At 56.0% G+C, this 15,265-nt stretch overlaps 1 protein-coding gene across 2 annotated transcripts in view; it reads right to left on the reverse strand.

The window, feature by feature from the left end:
- Nucleotides 1-2,723: 2,723 nt before the first annotated feature.
- SLC35F3 (solute carrier family 35 member F3) overlaps nt 2,724-15,265 on the reverse strand; it is a 256,002-nt gene continuing 243,460 nt past the window's right edge. For both annotated transcript variants that reach the window (XM_045861756.1, XM_045861760.1), the window contains 4 exons: nt 9,667-9,792; nt 7,700-7,892; nt 6,841-6,930; nt 2,724-4,191 (listed from right to left, as the gene is read on the reverse strand). In XM_045861756.1, the coding sequence (XP_045717712.1) occupies nt 3,959-4,191; nt 6,841-6,930; nt 7,700-7,892; nt 9,667-9,792 (642 nt within the window). In that variant the 3' untranslated portion in view covers nt 2,724-3,958. The remainder of the gene's footprint in view (nt 4,192-6,840; nt 6,931-7,699; nt 7,893-9,666; nt 9,793-15,265) is intronic.

Raw genomic sequence — 15,265 nt, forward strand, 5'->3', positions numbered from 1 at the left:
GGGACCAGCCTGCTCTACCTGCTTGGGTGTGCGAACACCCCTGTTCTGCTCTTCATAAAATATTGAGGCAGATGCCCATCCTCCTAGGGCCCCGTCACGGTGCTGAGTGAAGGAAGGACACCTCCCGTGGGCTATTTGCCAGGCATGCCTCTTAGTCGTGGTCAGTTTATGCGTCAGCCAGGAAAAGGTGGGCACTGGAAAGGCTGATCCATGGTTTGGGCACCGCCCATCTCCCTGGCCGTATCCCCTGCCACAGACACTGGTGGACATGCCACTTCATGCCCTCTTTGCGTGTGTCTGCATGTGCCTCCCTCGGGGTCTACCTTCCTACCCTTCGTGCTTGGGCCCAAACTCCGTACGGCACAAGGAGGACTCTCAACGGCCGGCAGAGCGCAGGTAAGTGATGGAGACGAGCCGCGTCCAGTGCAGACACCCCTACAGATACTCGTGAACGGTGTGGCCGAAGGCTGTGGCCACAACGAGGGGTCAGCTGATTTTTGCCTATGAAACGCAGGCCTAACTTTCTGGAAGCTTCTTTCAAGAGAGGTCATTGAAGAGACCTCAGAAATCCACATTTTTATGTAAGATCTCCCAATTTAAAAATCTTGGCTCAAGTGACTTTAAAATGCAGAGAATGCAAATTGTGCAGACACTGTGGAAAACAGCACGCAGTTCTCTTAAAAAATTAAAAATGGAACGACCGTAGGCTGCGGTAACTCCGCTTCCGGGAACACGTCTGAGAGAAAAAGAATCACTTTCCCGGAGAGACGTCTGCACCCCGTGTTCACTGCAGCGTTACTTACGCAGCCAAGACACGGAAGCAACCTACGCGTGCACCGCTGGGTGAGTGTTCCTTAGTGGAACCCAGGGCGCGTCTATGAGAGAATACTATTCAGCCGCAAGAAGGAAATCTTGCCCTTCACAACAACCTGGAGGGCCCCTGAGCATTATAAGTGAAATATGTCAGACAGAAAGACAAATACCATGTGATCTCACTTATGGTGGAATCTAAATAAGCCACATTCATAGATAAACTGGGGGCGGGGGTGGGAGGTGGGTGAAGGCGGTTAAAGGCAGAAACTTCTAGTTAGAAGTAAGTCACAGGATGCAACATGGTAACTGCAGTGAACAGTATTGGGTATTTGAAAGTTGCTAAGAGAACAGAGATGAAAAGTTCTCATCACACAAAAAACTAACTGTGAGGGGACAGATGTTAACTAAGCTTATTGTTGTGATCAGTTTGCGATTTACATACAAATATCAATTCAGTATGTTTACACTTCAAACTGATACATTATATATCATTGTATCTCAATAAAGTGAGAAAAGGTAAATTCCTCTAAGAAATAATATGTTAAAATGCAATCCAATAAAAATCCTACTTTTAACTGTGTGTATAAAAGACAGCGTGCATGTCACCAAGTCTCAGCCTTCGGCCGACCATTTCTTATTTTGTACATGACATTGACACTGATGGGCACACCCCACGTTCCTCCATTCACCCCTCGATGGACACGTGGTTCGCTCCCACCAGCTGGCCCCGGGAGTGATGCCACTGTGATCACAGGTGCACAAGCATCTCTCTGAGTCCTGCTTTCAGTTCTTTTAGGCCTTCCCCGGCTTTTACGCCTGGTGGGGACATGAGGTAAAGCTGCTCAAATGTAGGGTTTCCCAGTTTTTCATGTTATGGCTTACACAGGACATGCTCACTGGGCTCCCTGAGGTGACTGGAGGGCCTTGGGGCCCAGACAGAGTCCCACAGCCCCTCAGCGCACACACAGGGCTCCCTGCACAGGGCGTGCCCTGCTCTGGACGCTCGACTCTCCTGGTTCTGACCCCATGTTGCAAGGGGTCTGTGGTGTGCAGACGCTGTAGGGGTGGGTCGTAGGACGAGGTGGCCTAGAGAGACTCACCATCTCTCTGCTCACGCGCCTCCCCCTGCCCTTAGCAAACCCGGCCCTCTGCAGCTGTAGGACCAGAGACCTCAGACCTCGCAGCCGTGGCCCCAGCTGCCTGGAACAGCAGGGCAGAGTTTATCACAGCTCCTGGATCAAATTCTCCGTGGGGCTAGATTAGGTTAGGACACCCAGAGCGAAAGTTAGGTGTGGAAGCCGGGTTGGAGGACCTTGTCCATGGAGGTACCTGGGCTGCCACTCCGAGGCTGCTATGAGAGACCAGTGCCCGCCGAGCTGTGGGCCCAGTCTGCGAAGGACAGGGAGCCGGCTGTGAGGCCCAGGGCAGAGTGGGGGCAGCAGGCCGCTGGTGGAGGGACAGCATGTGGCGGGGGAGGGGAAGGGAACTGCCTCGGGACTTACTCTCTATCACTCTTTTTTTTTTAAAGATTCTATTTATTTTTAGAGAGGAAAGGGAGGGAGAAAGAGAGAGAGAGAGAGAAACATCAATGTGCGGTTGCTGGGGGCCGTGGCCTGCAACCCAGGCCTGTGCCCTGACTGGGAATCGAACCTGCGACTGCGACACTTTGGTTCGCAGCCCACACTCAATCCACTGAGCTACGCCAGCCAGGGCCTTCTCTATCACTCTCGTGCAAGTCAAATCTGTCTTTACCACACGATGTCTCCTCCCTCCAGGCGGGTGGGTGGCCTGGGGCCGCGATGGTGACAGAAGGCGGGACCTGCTGGGAGCGCGTGTCAGAACTGGTGTGGTGGGAACATACCCGAGTGGCCCGCAAGACAGCACCCAACGCTTCTTTTTAAATGGTTTATTCGTCTGTTTGGCCAAACAGGTAATGGGAACGGAGAAGAGTAATCGGCTAAAAAGTTCAGGTCATGAGTGCCCCTTGCCCCTGTGGCACGAGAGACTCCGTGGTTACACAGGGCACCTTTGGGTCATGACCGCGTTTCAAAATAAGGGTTCCGTTTCGTATGTAACAATGTAAACTTCAAAAATAGTAGACTCTACCCCCCTCGTCCCTCTTTACATTCAGATCTATCACAGATAGAAGTTTCCGGCAGAGCTCAGTTGTGGAAGTAAACGGCCTGGTGCTTAAAAGTCTCATAAAAAGATGTACAGATTCTGTAAATAATTTGTCGGTCTTGGTCATGAAGTAAAAGCCCCCGGCAGTCTGCCCCCTCCCGCGGAGCCTGCCCCGTGTGCGCACGGCTCACCGGGACCCGCGTTCCGTGACGCTGGCCATCCGCTCTGTCACCTTTGTACACACACACATAACGTATAGTTTTATTTGTTTTTAAGGATGTCTACATCTAAATTATAAGACGGCGCCAGTGACTTATAATGTCACCTCGCTTCACGTAGGTAAAGACGGAGATTCTGTAGAAGGCACTGTAATTTCTCTGGCGTGACCTTACACAGACGCGGGAGAGCCGACAGGCAGGGGCTCGGATCACCTGCCCCCCCCACCCCCGCCCACCGACGTCACCCGGCACGGGCCTGTCCCCCTCCAGCTGCCGCCAGCTAGTGCGGGTGATGGTGTCTGGTATCCGCTCTCCTTTTCTGCACCCCCTCTTCACATCCAGCTGTCCACCCAAACGACCTTCATTATCTTTGGGTTCATGGAGACCCCATAAAATTAAGAGGATAGATAGCTCTGGTATTAAAAAATATATATATATGACCTACCACAGCTGAAAAGTAATCACAGTGTGCAATGTAGTTTTCAGTTGCTGAGATTCAAAACCCTGCCCCGCCAGGAGCGCCCGCCGTCCGGACTGACCCGGGCAGGCCAGGCCAGCTGTGCCTTGCGCTACATTCATCTAGAAAGAGTGGAGGCTCTCCCGTTCCTCTCGCTGCAAACCGATGCCTGAAGTGGAAGGTCTGACGTGAAGAAGAGCAAGCAGATTGGACATGCCAATAAATACCGTGTGACTTACCAAGGTTACCAAAACTGTACAGGTATGTACACCGCACCAGCCGCAGTCCCGCCGGGAATAGACCTCCCGATCCCTAGCGCCAGCGTCCCCGAGAGCCCCAGAGCCCGGCGTCAGCGGGCGAAGGAGGGGCGGCCTCTCCTCTTGCCGGGCGGCCCCGAGCCCGGGTCGGCGCCGCCCTCCGCCGCCTCCTCCTTCTTCCGCACCTTCAGGCGGGTGAGCAGCTGGGCCAGCCAGACGTCCCACTCCTCCGGCAGGAGCAGCAGGAGGAAGCCCAGGCCGATGATGATGATGGCGATGACGCGGACCCCGTTGAAGACGATCGTGCTGGTATAGTGATCCACCACTGCGGGGACAGAGCACACGGTCACTCGGCGGGCAGCCGGCTGGCCCGGCCTGCTCCAGGCGGGCAGGGGCCGCCTCCTGCCCGTCCGCCCTCGCTCCCTCCGGCAGGAGGCCTGGTGCTTGCACTCGCGTCCCCGACGACCCGAGATGCGACGTGGGCTTGTTGTGCCCGCGTGTGGGGCCCCGGACAGAAGTAGGGTCGTAGTCGTTTGTGCGGGAAGTAATGCAGTGGTACGTGATAACACAGGCATAAACCCTGTTTCACGTACTCACAACTGGGAACCTGTTCCTGCCCCACTCTGTGAGTGCCAGAGCTTGACTGTGCCACCTCTGGGCAGCGGACGATGAAAACGTGGCCGTTTCTTTATATTTTGGGTACTTTTCCCATTTTCTACAATGGCATACTGAATTCTTATCATTAAAGAGCATTATTTCACCACATACGCACATCTGTGTTTGGAAGACCAACTTGGAACTGGGTGTGTGGAGACGACAAATACGAATATTTGGTCCCCTACCCAGGACACTGCTGGTGTGAGGCTCCAATCGCCGACTGTTAGGCTTCAGGGAAGGCCTGCGCGGCTCAGGGCTCATTCCTCACTCGTCGGGGGAGGAGCCAAGTGGGAGACAGGCTTAGTGTTACGTCACTTAGTAACAACCCAGACCACTGTTCTCTGCACAGCCAAGGGATCAGAAGCCTGTGGGCGTCTAGGGTTTTCCCTCCCCCGTCCTCCCCTCCCCTCCCCTCTTCTCCCCTCCCCTCCCTGTTCTCCCCTCCCCTCCCTTCCCCGCTGCATCCTAAACCTGAGGGAGCAAATTGGGAGCTGTCTTCTAACACCAGATCGCTTCTCCCTTACATCGTCTCATGAGAGGGGGTTTGCTTTCTTCACAGTGTGCAGGTTCTGAAAACCAGCTGGCCAGAGGGCTGCCCACCAGGCCTCCAGGTGGGGGCGGCCCTGCGGCTGCCAGTTTGAGGTCTGGTTGTCTCCCGCCCCTGTTCCTCTATTTCCTGCCCCCAACTCTCCCTTGTCCAGAGGGCAGGCCAAAAAAGACTAAGAGGAGTAAAAGTTAAACCTTAAAAAAAACTCGGTGACATAATAGAACATCTTTTATCCCACGATAACATGGTAGTTTCTTGATATTTGAGAAATCTAATTCACTGAGAAGTTAATTGAGAAATACGTTGATTTTTGATATGGGGAGAGCGTTCTGTGACTCAGCAGGTAGGGGTGGCCCGCCAGCCCGACGCCTGAGCCGTGCGGTGACAGAGGTCAGGGGGTGGCTGAGCCCAGCGCTGGCCCTGCTCCGACATGTCAGACAGCAGCAGACACCTTTGCTTCTGTCCTTGCCACCTCGGTAAGCCTGGTCAGGTGCAGGTGAGTAGGGGGACACCTGTCTGGGGGTGTGGCCGCAGTGGGCTTCGGTTGGTCTGAGAGCTCCTGCAGCCTGCCTCCTCGCGCTGAGCACACCGTGGGACTGCACGAACCAGAGAAGACGCAGGGAGGGAGGGGGGCAGGTTCTTCTTCAGAAGTCTGCGGCTCCCGCACACGGACCAGCCAGGCCACTTTGTACCAGCTTCCCCGGGGGTCAAGGGCGTTCTGCCCGTGGGAGTGCTGCCCCCAGACTATTTCGTGTGGTTTTCATAGCAGCCAGGTGATCAGGGATGCTCAGAGAGGTGATGAGTGGGGACCACTGGCCTCCCGAGGTGGCGCTGGTCCTGATGCCCAGCCGGGCTGCCCCAGGGCACGGACGGAGGGCCGGCAGCACCGGGCGAGGTGCGCACAGACGTGCGATGCAGAAGGGGAAGAGACCGGATCTCAGGAAGGGGTTTCGAAACCGGGAACTGCTCTGCCTGTGCCTGCAGGGTGTTAGCAGCACAGGCAACAGGCGGGTGGGGGGCTGCCACTCCCTGGGAGACTGACCTCTAACGGTCTGGGGGGGGCAGTTCACAAACCCCTCCCTGGCCGGGCACACTCCATACAGGGCAGTCAGGGGGAGGCCGGGAGATTTGGGGAAGAGAATCCTAAGTCCGTGTCAGCGGGCATGAGCCCGGAGAAGGGAGGAGGTGAGTGCCCAGTGATGGCTGGTCTCTGGGGGAGCTGCCAGCTGGGTGCATGATGAGGGCCCGTGGGAAGCAGAGGCCCCAGCCCACTGCGGAGGGGTCTCCCTCTCTCTTCGGGGGGGTGGGGAGAGAGGCTCACACTCTTCAGTTCACACACAGGTCTCTGTGCCACGCCCGACACACCCCGAGAGGACTGTCTCCCCTAGGAAGTCACTGGCAAACGTAAACACGTCTCCTGCCACACACTTTCCTACACATACTATGAACATTAATGATGCCCGTTGCTGATCCCCACACCGGTCAGCACTGAGATGGCTTAGACCTTCTGTGTCTCGTGTGGTCAGTGAAAAGCAGCCCACTGGGGAGAACATGCTGCAGACGTAGCAAACGTCACCAAGTCACGGAAGGGCGGGCTGTCTGTGCACAAGGGAGGCCTGCAGTGCACGCCAGACACAGCAGGGCTCCACATGCCTGGACCCTGGGCTGGCTGGGTGAGCAGGAGCATGTGTGCACACGTGTGGGTGTGTGCTGCCAAGTGTGTGTGTGCCCATGACAAGCAGGTACAGAAAGCCAGATAGAGAGACTCACCTGCATTCACAGGTACACTGAGGACAATTCCAAGAGACATCAGAGTGGGGTACGTGACAGCAATCCCAAAGTTTAACACGACATTGAACGCTGAGGTAGAGAGTGAGAAATCGGTGTTACTCGTGACCGGCCTTGGCCTCGGCTCGTCTGTGGTCTGTCTGACCCCAGCTTCCCCGTCCCCTGCCCTTGGCTTTGACTCGCTGACCTCGGGTTCCTGTGAGGGCTCCGGGACTTAGGGACTAAGGGCAAACGCCCTGATTACTCAGCCCTCCTCTCCCCGGAGCTCTGAAGAAGGGATGAGGGGTCTGGAGGAGGTAATGCATGAGGAGGCGCCAGCTGGACCCTGGGCTGGCCGGGTGAGCAGGAGCTCCGCAGCCGCACTTTCGGACGGAAACAAAGATGGGTCTCCCGGTGGCACGTCCGCCTGGCACCAGCTGCCTATGGGGTCATGACGAGGATGACGATAACGAAGGTAGCTGATAGTATTTATTGAACGCAGCCAGCATGAACAGCTCTGGAGCCGACGTTCTATTGTAACGTTCAGCAGCTCGGCAGGCGTGACTGGCCGGCTGCTCCCCTGCCCGAGGGGCGTGTACTGGCAGCACCGGGGGCCGGGAGGCCTGCTGGGGAAGACTGTTCACCGCCCAGAACCGCGGTGAGCACAGGCCACACGGCAGCCACTGTGGTTCCAGAATGAGGACCCAGGATCATCGTCACCAGGGCTTCCCTTTGTGAAATGATGACCTTGAAAAGCACCGGGTGGCAGAGGGCAGGGGGTAAGGGTAGCAGGCCTCCGATCCTCCCCGCCCCCCAGGGCCAGGGAGCCCCAGGGGAGTCCCGGCAGCTGAGCGCCACTTACTCAACAGCAGGACTGCGAACCCGCAGAGGTTCCCCCAGGGAATGTCGGCGAAAGGGCTCCAGTACTCCACCTTGGTGAGGTAGAGGATGACGGGGACACAGGTGACGAAGAGGAGGTTAAACACACCCAGGACGGACAAGAATAAGGCGGCCTCCCCGAACTTGGCACTGCCCAGGAGGAGCTTGAACAGGACCTGCGGAGGAAGCAGAGGCGGAGGGCTGAAGGCCGCCGTGGCCACCGCCTGGCCACAGGTGAGGCAGCCAGCGCCTGGGCTGGGCCTCGGGGCGCGTGCACAGACCCTGCCAAGTGAACCCTGCCTACCAGGCCCTCGGAAATGGGCAGGGGTCTGACCTGTGCTCGCTGAGCCCGTACTACTCTCCGGCCCCCTCAGGAATCAGGGGTTCCCGCTTGTCGGCATCGTATTCACGACACCGTACCCCAGCTTCAGAGTGTCTGAAGAGGAGGCAGCCACACCCACGGGAGTATTGGCCATGATGACACAGTCCTCTCCGGACCCTACACTTGACCTCTGACTTCCTCTGACAGCACAGTCCGAACACCGCTGCCCCCAGAGAAAGGGCTCCGCTGCGGAGGCATTTTCGTGAGCAGAAGGTGGAGACGGCCCATCAATCACAGCTCGTGGCTCCGCCCTGCCCCTCCCAGACAAGGCGTGGGTCTCAGTGGCAGGCGCCTGAGCCTTTGCCGCACGCTGAAGACCAGAAGGAGAGGGACAGATGCGACTGGAGTGGTCGGAAGCTGACCCTCCTCCATCCCTGTGTTTGGTGAGCTGGGGGTCTAATCTGAGTCTCCGCAGTTCCGTCCCTCCTTCTTTCCCCGCTTCTTCCTTTTTCAGCCTTTTCACGTCTCCCGGGGGTTTGTGGGTCTCCGTGCAGGAAGCACGGGCAGGGAGTCACTGGGTTCAGCCCTCCACCTCCGGGCCCCTCTGGACGAGGACCGCGGAGGAGAGGGAAGCGTCAGAGCCTCTGCGTTCGCCGCAGGCCGAGTTCCATACGCTCCCGCTTCCCATCAGCACGTGCCAAGTCAGTGAGGCCGAGCGAGGCCGCCTAACACAATCGGACGGTGGCTTTGAGGTCTCCGAATGGCACTAGACTTGCACACGTGTTTCAGAGAGGGAAGCCACGCGTGTGCTGCTTTCTGTGGGCAGGGAGGGTAGGGAGATCATGAAGTCAACACCATAGGCTGTGTCTCTCACAGCTGGAAAAAATGCCTTTTCCTATAACGTTCTAGAATACTTAATTTTCTCTGGATCCCTAGAGGGCCGATAAGTCTCAAAGCTAAGGCTTCATTTCTCATTGAGTCCTCAAGGCCAGGTTCCCCACCTGGAGAGCAGACAGAATTTGCACCCTGCTGGAAGGGGGCGGGCCAGGGGAGCAGGGGAGAAATGGTGGTGGGGGATGGGAGGGGGCGTAGTCAGGGTGTGGGCAGAAAAAGTCACTTCCTCTAGGCCTGCAGTTATGACTGACACACTTTCCTAAGGCTTCCGATGCTCCGTCAAAACGTTTTATAACCCCGGGTGTGGCGCTGTGCAAACACTGCTGGAGACGCACATGGACCCGTTCTGGGGACTGGCAGCTGCAAGAGCCACGTGAAGAATCATTTAAATGACAAAGCTGCACCAGATACTGAAACCTTCGAGTCCCATCTGATGGGGAATGACCTTCCCGAACACCGAGCCGCCATTCGCCATTCAGAGTCCCTGACCCTTCCCCAGTCCTCGCCAAAACACGACCTCACTAACTCACTCGGAAGATGCACGGGCAATACCCGTGTCATCCCAAAGGCTGAAAGGTTTGTCCCGGATGGGCAGCAGCAGTGAGCACGGAGGAGGCAGAGTCGCAGCCTGCCGCGCCCAGCGAGCAGGGCCCTGGGCGTCCTAGGGGCTGGGCCAGCCACCCACGCACCTGTGATCTTGCTGCAGAATCTCCGGGAGCCGTGCCGTGCCTTACCTTGTAGAGGGCGGATGTGGACGCAGAGCCCACCACCAGCGCTATGCCGATGACGGAGTGGCTGTGGAAGCCGTCTGCGTAGGTCATCATCACAATGCCAGCAATGGCGAGGATGGCGGCCACGATCTGGATGGGAGGAAGCGGATGTTGGTCAGGGCGGTGGCGGGGGATCGGACGGGCCACCTGAGTGCCCTTGAAGTCGGACTGTCGGGGGACTTCAGTGACTGAGGGGACAGGGGATCTGCTTTTCTGTCCTCCTTGGGGAACAGCAAGCAAAGGCTGCCCCACCCCCACCCTGTCTACACGTTTGTTCCCGTTAAGATGGGGACAAAGTCTGGCCCAGCCGAAGACCCAGAAAGAGTTGGCAGCAAGGAGAGCACCAAGATTAGCATCACGTGGGGGCCGGGCACCCTGATTCCGGGAAACTCGAGAAGGAGGTGGCCGTCATCCCAGCGATGGTTATTTGGTCATGACAGGGCCTGGCGGACGGAACCTGGACGGCACCCGGCCATTGCCCCTGAGACCTTGCTTTTCTGTATTTCCCATCTCGACAGCCGGGGCGCAGTGAGGCCGCATGTCTGGGCCCCAGTTCCCTCGCCAGCTGTAGGGTCTTCTGTCAGGCACGTGCCACCTGCCTGTCCGGGCCACAGACTGTGTCCCAACCCTGGAGGTGCCATTTCTTTTCTTAGCGGCAGCAGGTGCCTCCCCCATGACTCCCCTCAGCTGGTCTTGCCATACGGACCTCTCAGGTCAAATGGGGGCACCAGCGAGAGCCTCTCCGCCGAGTGCAGAGTGAAGTCGTGGGTGTGCACAGCAGATAAAGCCTTTGGCACCTCCCCAAGGAAAGATGCACTAGCTTGAAATGCAACCCAAGTTCTAATCTGAGGGGTCACGGGGCTCCGTCAGTGTCACTGGGGGGTGAGGACAGCAGGCAGAGCAGACAGGTGTGTACTCATTTCCACGCCTGGATTTACGGAGTGCTGCGTCCCTCCACGGATCATTCGAACTCGGACTCAGCCTTGCTAACCACCACAAATAGCTGACATTGGCCGCAAGGTCCTGGGACCTGTGTCCTGTGCATTTTCTCCTTCACCTTCCAAATAGGTAGATATTTTCCTTTTAGTTTACAGACATGAAAACAGGTTCAGAGAGGTTACGGACCTCGCCCAAAGTCACAGAGCGGGTGTGCAGCAGAGCAGGGGGACAAGTGTCAGGCCTGCCTGAGGGCAGAGTCAGCGTTTATCTATCTACACAGGAAAGTGGGAATCCCGGGGGAAGCCAGTGCCCACTGTACTCTGAGATTTGAGCTGAAGTTTCCTTCTTGGTTTACAGGTCAAATTCTTAGGTTAGTGCAGGTAGTACAGGCGAGTCTCAGACGGTACCCGGGTTACACTCTCATGCTAGCGCGCCCCTCCTGCCGCATTCTCACGTAACGACCTAACCGCCTGCAACACTGAGGCTCCCGAGGGAGGCGTCACCCTCCGCTAGAGATGCGCCCTTGTCTGTCTGCCATTCTCTCTGGCCGGGCAGTTCCAGCCGGCAGCATCCTCCTGCTCCACACATGTGTGTATTTCATGTTCAAACGCCACGTGCACTGGGTACCACTCCTCAGTAAGAGAAAGAAGCAGCAGGTCAATAGCGGTTTCCCCCCAAGAACAAGAAAGGGCAAGTGAGGAAGCGGGCGGTGGAGGGGCAGTGGGGCGGGGGCGCTGCTGCCGAAGACCAGGTCGTGCAGAGGTGCAGCTCGGGCCGTTCAACCTGGCTCCGCGTCAGGGGGTCAGGGGTCGACAGAGACCAAAGGAACTGGAAAAAGGCGGGAGAGAGGGAGGGAAGGAAGGTGCTGAATGTCAGATGACTTGGCGCATCTCTGAGGGAACCTGAGTCTTTCCAGCTTAGGGCTGAAGGTGGGGGACCTCTTTTCTGGAGTCTTAGGAGGCAGAATCCCAACCTCTTCCCGTCTCTCCTCTGTTGACTAAATAATGAACAGTTGAAAGCTTCGCCTGAGCCAAGCTGTGCCGAAGAGCTGGGGGAAGGCGCAGGTGGCACCGGGAGACGGTGATCCCCTCACCTGTGCCTCGGGGAGGGGGTCCCAGCACAGCCACAGGGTCAACCACTCCGGCTGTGGGGCACCCACCCTCTGGGCATCAGCCTGCCATGCCTTGGAAGGCTACTCATCTACCCTTAAAAAGCAAGTGCGCATTGTACATTTTGCACCGTAGCATGTCTGGGTTTGTGCCCTGAAGTGGACTCTCCAGGAAGGACAATCACGCTGGACCTGTGGTCCCACGTGGCCTTCACCTTCCTTCTACAGCGGGGCGACCCCACGTCTGAGGAAGAAATAAAGGGAACTGAAGTTCCTCAATTCCCCTGCTTCTGCTCCTCACACGTTCCTGTGCCTCCCAACCCCTCGCATCCCACCGAACTGTCCTCCAACAAGGACGTGGGGGTCCAGACGGATGGGACCAAGAGGGGTGAGAGCCGCCACCCCTGAGTCAGCCGGGGAAACGTTAGCTGGAGAAGAGGAAGCAGCACAGGCGCGGGAGACCCCAAGCCAGCAGGCGGCCTCACCTGGTGTGGGGCTCCGCCTCATTGCCTGCTCAGCCCTGGGCTGGGACCCAGCACCCCAGTCACTCACCCACTGGCACACCCATCCCCACGGCCACGCTTCTCTATCCGAGGTCAGGCTGCGGGGGAAGGGAAGCCAGGTCTGAGCCTGAGCATCCGGGAGGGAGCGAGGAGGGCGGGGCAGCTCTCAGCGAAGTCAAAGTGGGGGCACCTCCCCGACTGGCCCCCGCTCTCGCTGACTGTGTGCCGGCCTACACAGACGTTTCAGACCTGGGCAGCTTTGGAAAATGAAACAGGGAAACAACAGGCTAATGTTCAAATGTACTTCTTCCAGCACTTTCCCTTCCAACTCTTGGACAGTTTTTGTTTTTACTTAGTTTATTGATTATGCTATTACAGTTGTCCCAATTGTTCCTCCTTTGCTCCTCACCCCAATTCCCTCCAGCAATCCCCACTTTAGTTCGTGTCCATGGGCAGTGCATGTAAGTTCTTTGGCTTCTCCATTTCCCATTCTATTCTTAACCTCCCCGTTTATTTTGTACCTACTGATTTGTACTTAATCCCTGCACCTTTTCCCCACCCTTTCCCTTCCCCTCCCTGCTGATAACCCTCCAGATGATCTCCGTGTCCATGATTCTGTTCCTGTTCTGGTTGTTTGTTTGTTTTTTAGATTCAGTTGTTGATAGTTGTGGATTTGTTGCCATTTTAATGTTCATAGTTTTGATCTTCTTTTTCTTAAATAAATCCCTTTAACAGTTCCTGTAATAATGACTTAGTGAATGATGAACTCCCTTAACTTGACCTTATCTGGGAAGGACTTTATCTGCCCTTCCATTCTAAATGAAAGCTTTGCTGGATAGAGTAATCTGGATGTAGGTCGTTGCCTTTCATGACTTGGAATACTTCTTTCCAGCCCCTTCTTGCCTGCAAGGTTTCTTTTGAGAACTCAGCTGACAGTCTTATGGGAACTTCTTTCTAGGTAACTGTCTCCTTTTCTCTTGCTGCTTTTAAGATTTTCTCTTTATCTTTAACCTTTTGCATTTTAATTATGATGTGTCCTGGTGTGGTCCTCTTTGAGTCCTCTTTGGGTTGGAACTCTCTGTGTTTCCTGGACTTCTATGTGTATTACCTTCACCAAATTAGGAAAGTTTTATTCATTTTGTCAAATAAATTTTCAATTTTTGCTCTTCTTCTCCTTCTGGCACCCCTGATTCCAATGTCGGTACGTCTGAAGGTGTCCCAGAGGCTCCTTATACTATCCTTGTCTTTTGAATTCTTTTTTGTTCTTGCTCTTCTGGTCGAATGCTTATTTCTTCCTTATGTTCCAAGTTGCTGATGTGAATCTTGGCTTCCTCGCCTCCGCTGATGGTTCCCTGTAGATTTTTCTTGATTTCATTTAGTGTAACCTTCATTTCTTCCTTTATGTTGTTGTTGTACTCAGTGAGATCTTTCAGCATCCTGATCACCAGCGTTTTGAACTCTGTATCTGATAGGCTGGTTACCTCCGTTTTGTTTAGTTCTTTTTCTGGGGTTTGTTTTGTTCTTGCATTTGGGCCATATTTCTTTGTCTCCTCAACTGGTTAGCCTCCCTGCATGTGTTTCTGTGTATTAGGTAGAGCTGCTTTGACACCCTGTAAAGTGTGTGGGGCGGAGCCTTAGGTAACCGCCAGGGCGGGGCAACCCACTTCACCGATTTGTGGCTCTGTGTGTGCGGGGGGAGGGGGGAGCTCAGAGAGGGGACAGTGCCACTGCCTGGCTTCTGTAGGTTTGCCTGGCACTTGCCCCATTTCCAGTCACTTCACCCACCTCCCATATGTGACTGGCACCCTTCTAGCTGTTGCCCTGGGGGTGAGTCCCAGAGTGGGTGGGTTTGCGTACGTTCTGAGTCCATGCAGTCCCTTTAAGTGAGCTTCTTGAAAATCTCGTAGTTTCTTCCACCACCCCAACCCCCACTGGTTTGTACAGCCAGAACCTATGGGGATTTCTCTTCCTGGCACCGGAACCCTGGGCTGTGTGGTCTGGCAGGGGGCTGGGATTGCTTACTCCTAAGGTGTCCCTCCCGATTTGCACCCACACATGAACGTGGGACGGCCCGTTCTGCCGCTGCCACCACCTCCCCGCACCACACCGCGTCTCCACGCCTCTCCATCTGTCTCCGTGACTCTGCTCCTCCTGCCCATCTGGGTGAGTGCGGCTTCTTTAAATTGTCGGTTGGCAGCCTTCCACACAGCCTGGTTTTCTGACGGTTCTGGGTGTTATGTGTTTTGGTATCTAGTTGTAACTTTTCCTATGGTTGTGTGAGGAAGCGAAGTCTATCTCCCTAGACCTGCATCTTGACCAGAAGTCTCCTGGACTGTTCTCATGGGCTCAAAGAATATTAGCATTTGGGGGGACTTTGGAGGTCCTCTAGTGTATCTGTCTTACACTGGAGACTAGAGAAGGGGCTGGGCTGTGGCCCCCCAGGACTCCCCCAGGCCCCCACCCCAGGCCCAGTGTCCTCCTGCGCTGTGCTTGGATGGCCTCCTTGACAGAAGGGACTCAGGGTCAGAGGCTGGAGTCACCATTCTGGGGGGACCCTGACTGAGATTGAAGTGGTCGTGGAGAAAGTCCAGGATCCCCATGTGGATGACCTCAGCTGGTCTCCTCGCTCCTTCATCAGGCCCCCTGGTTTGAAAGCTCGAGCTGCACCAGATGGCTGGGAGCAGCATCTGAACAGCCAGGCGATCCCATCTTCAGTTCCCCCTTGAGATGCGGGCTGGGCTGGGCTCGGCCAGACACCTCTTTCTTCATCCAAATGCTGACCACAGCTGGGTGGGCTTCGGCTTTCAAAGGGGCCGTATATCACACCCCGGAGTCCTAACTGCTCCACCCCGTGGCTGCTTTCCCTACACAAAACTGCCTCCTTCCAGGTCACTGCCAACCTAAGAACTGGCTGACGCACCTAACCTCTCTAATTGAGACACAGATAACATGTTTTCTGGGCCAGGCGCGCATCATCTCATTCTCACAGCTGCTCTGGAAGATGAGCACTAAT

This window comes from Phyllostomus hastatus, unplaced genomic scaffold, assembly GCF_019186645.2.
Source record: "Phyllostomus hastatus isolate PE091 unplaced genomic scaffold, TTU_PhHast_1.1 phas_contig_148, whole genome shotgun sequence".
NCBI lineage: Eukaryota > Metazoa > Chordata > Mammalia > Chiroptera > Phyllostomidae > Phyllostomus > Phyllostomus hastatus.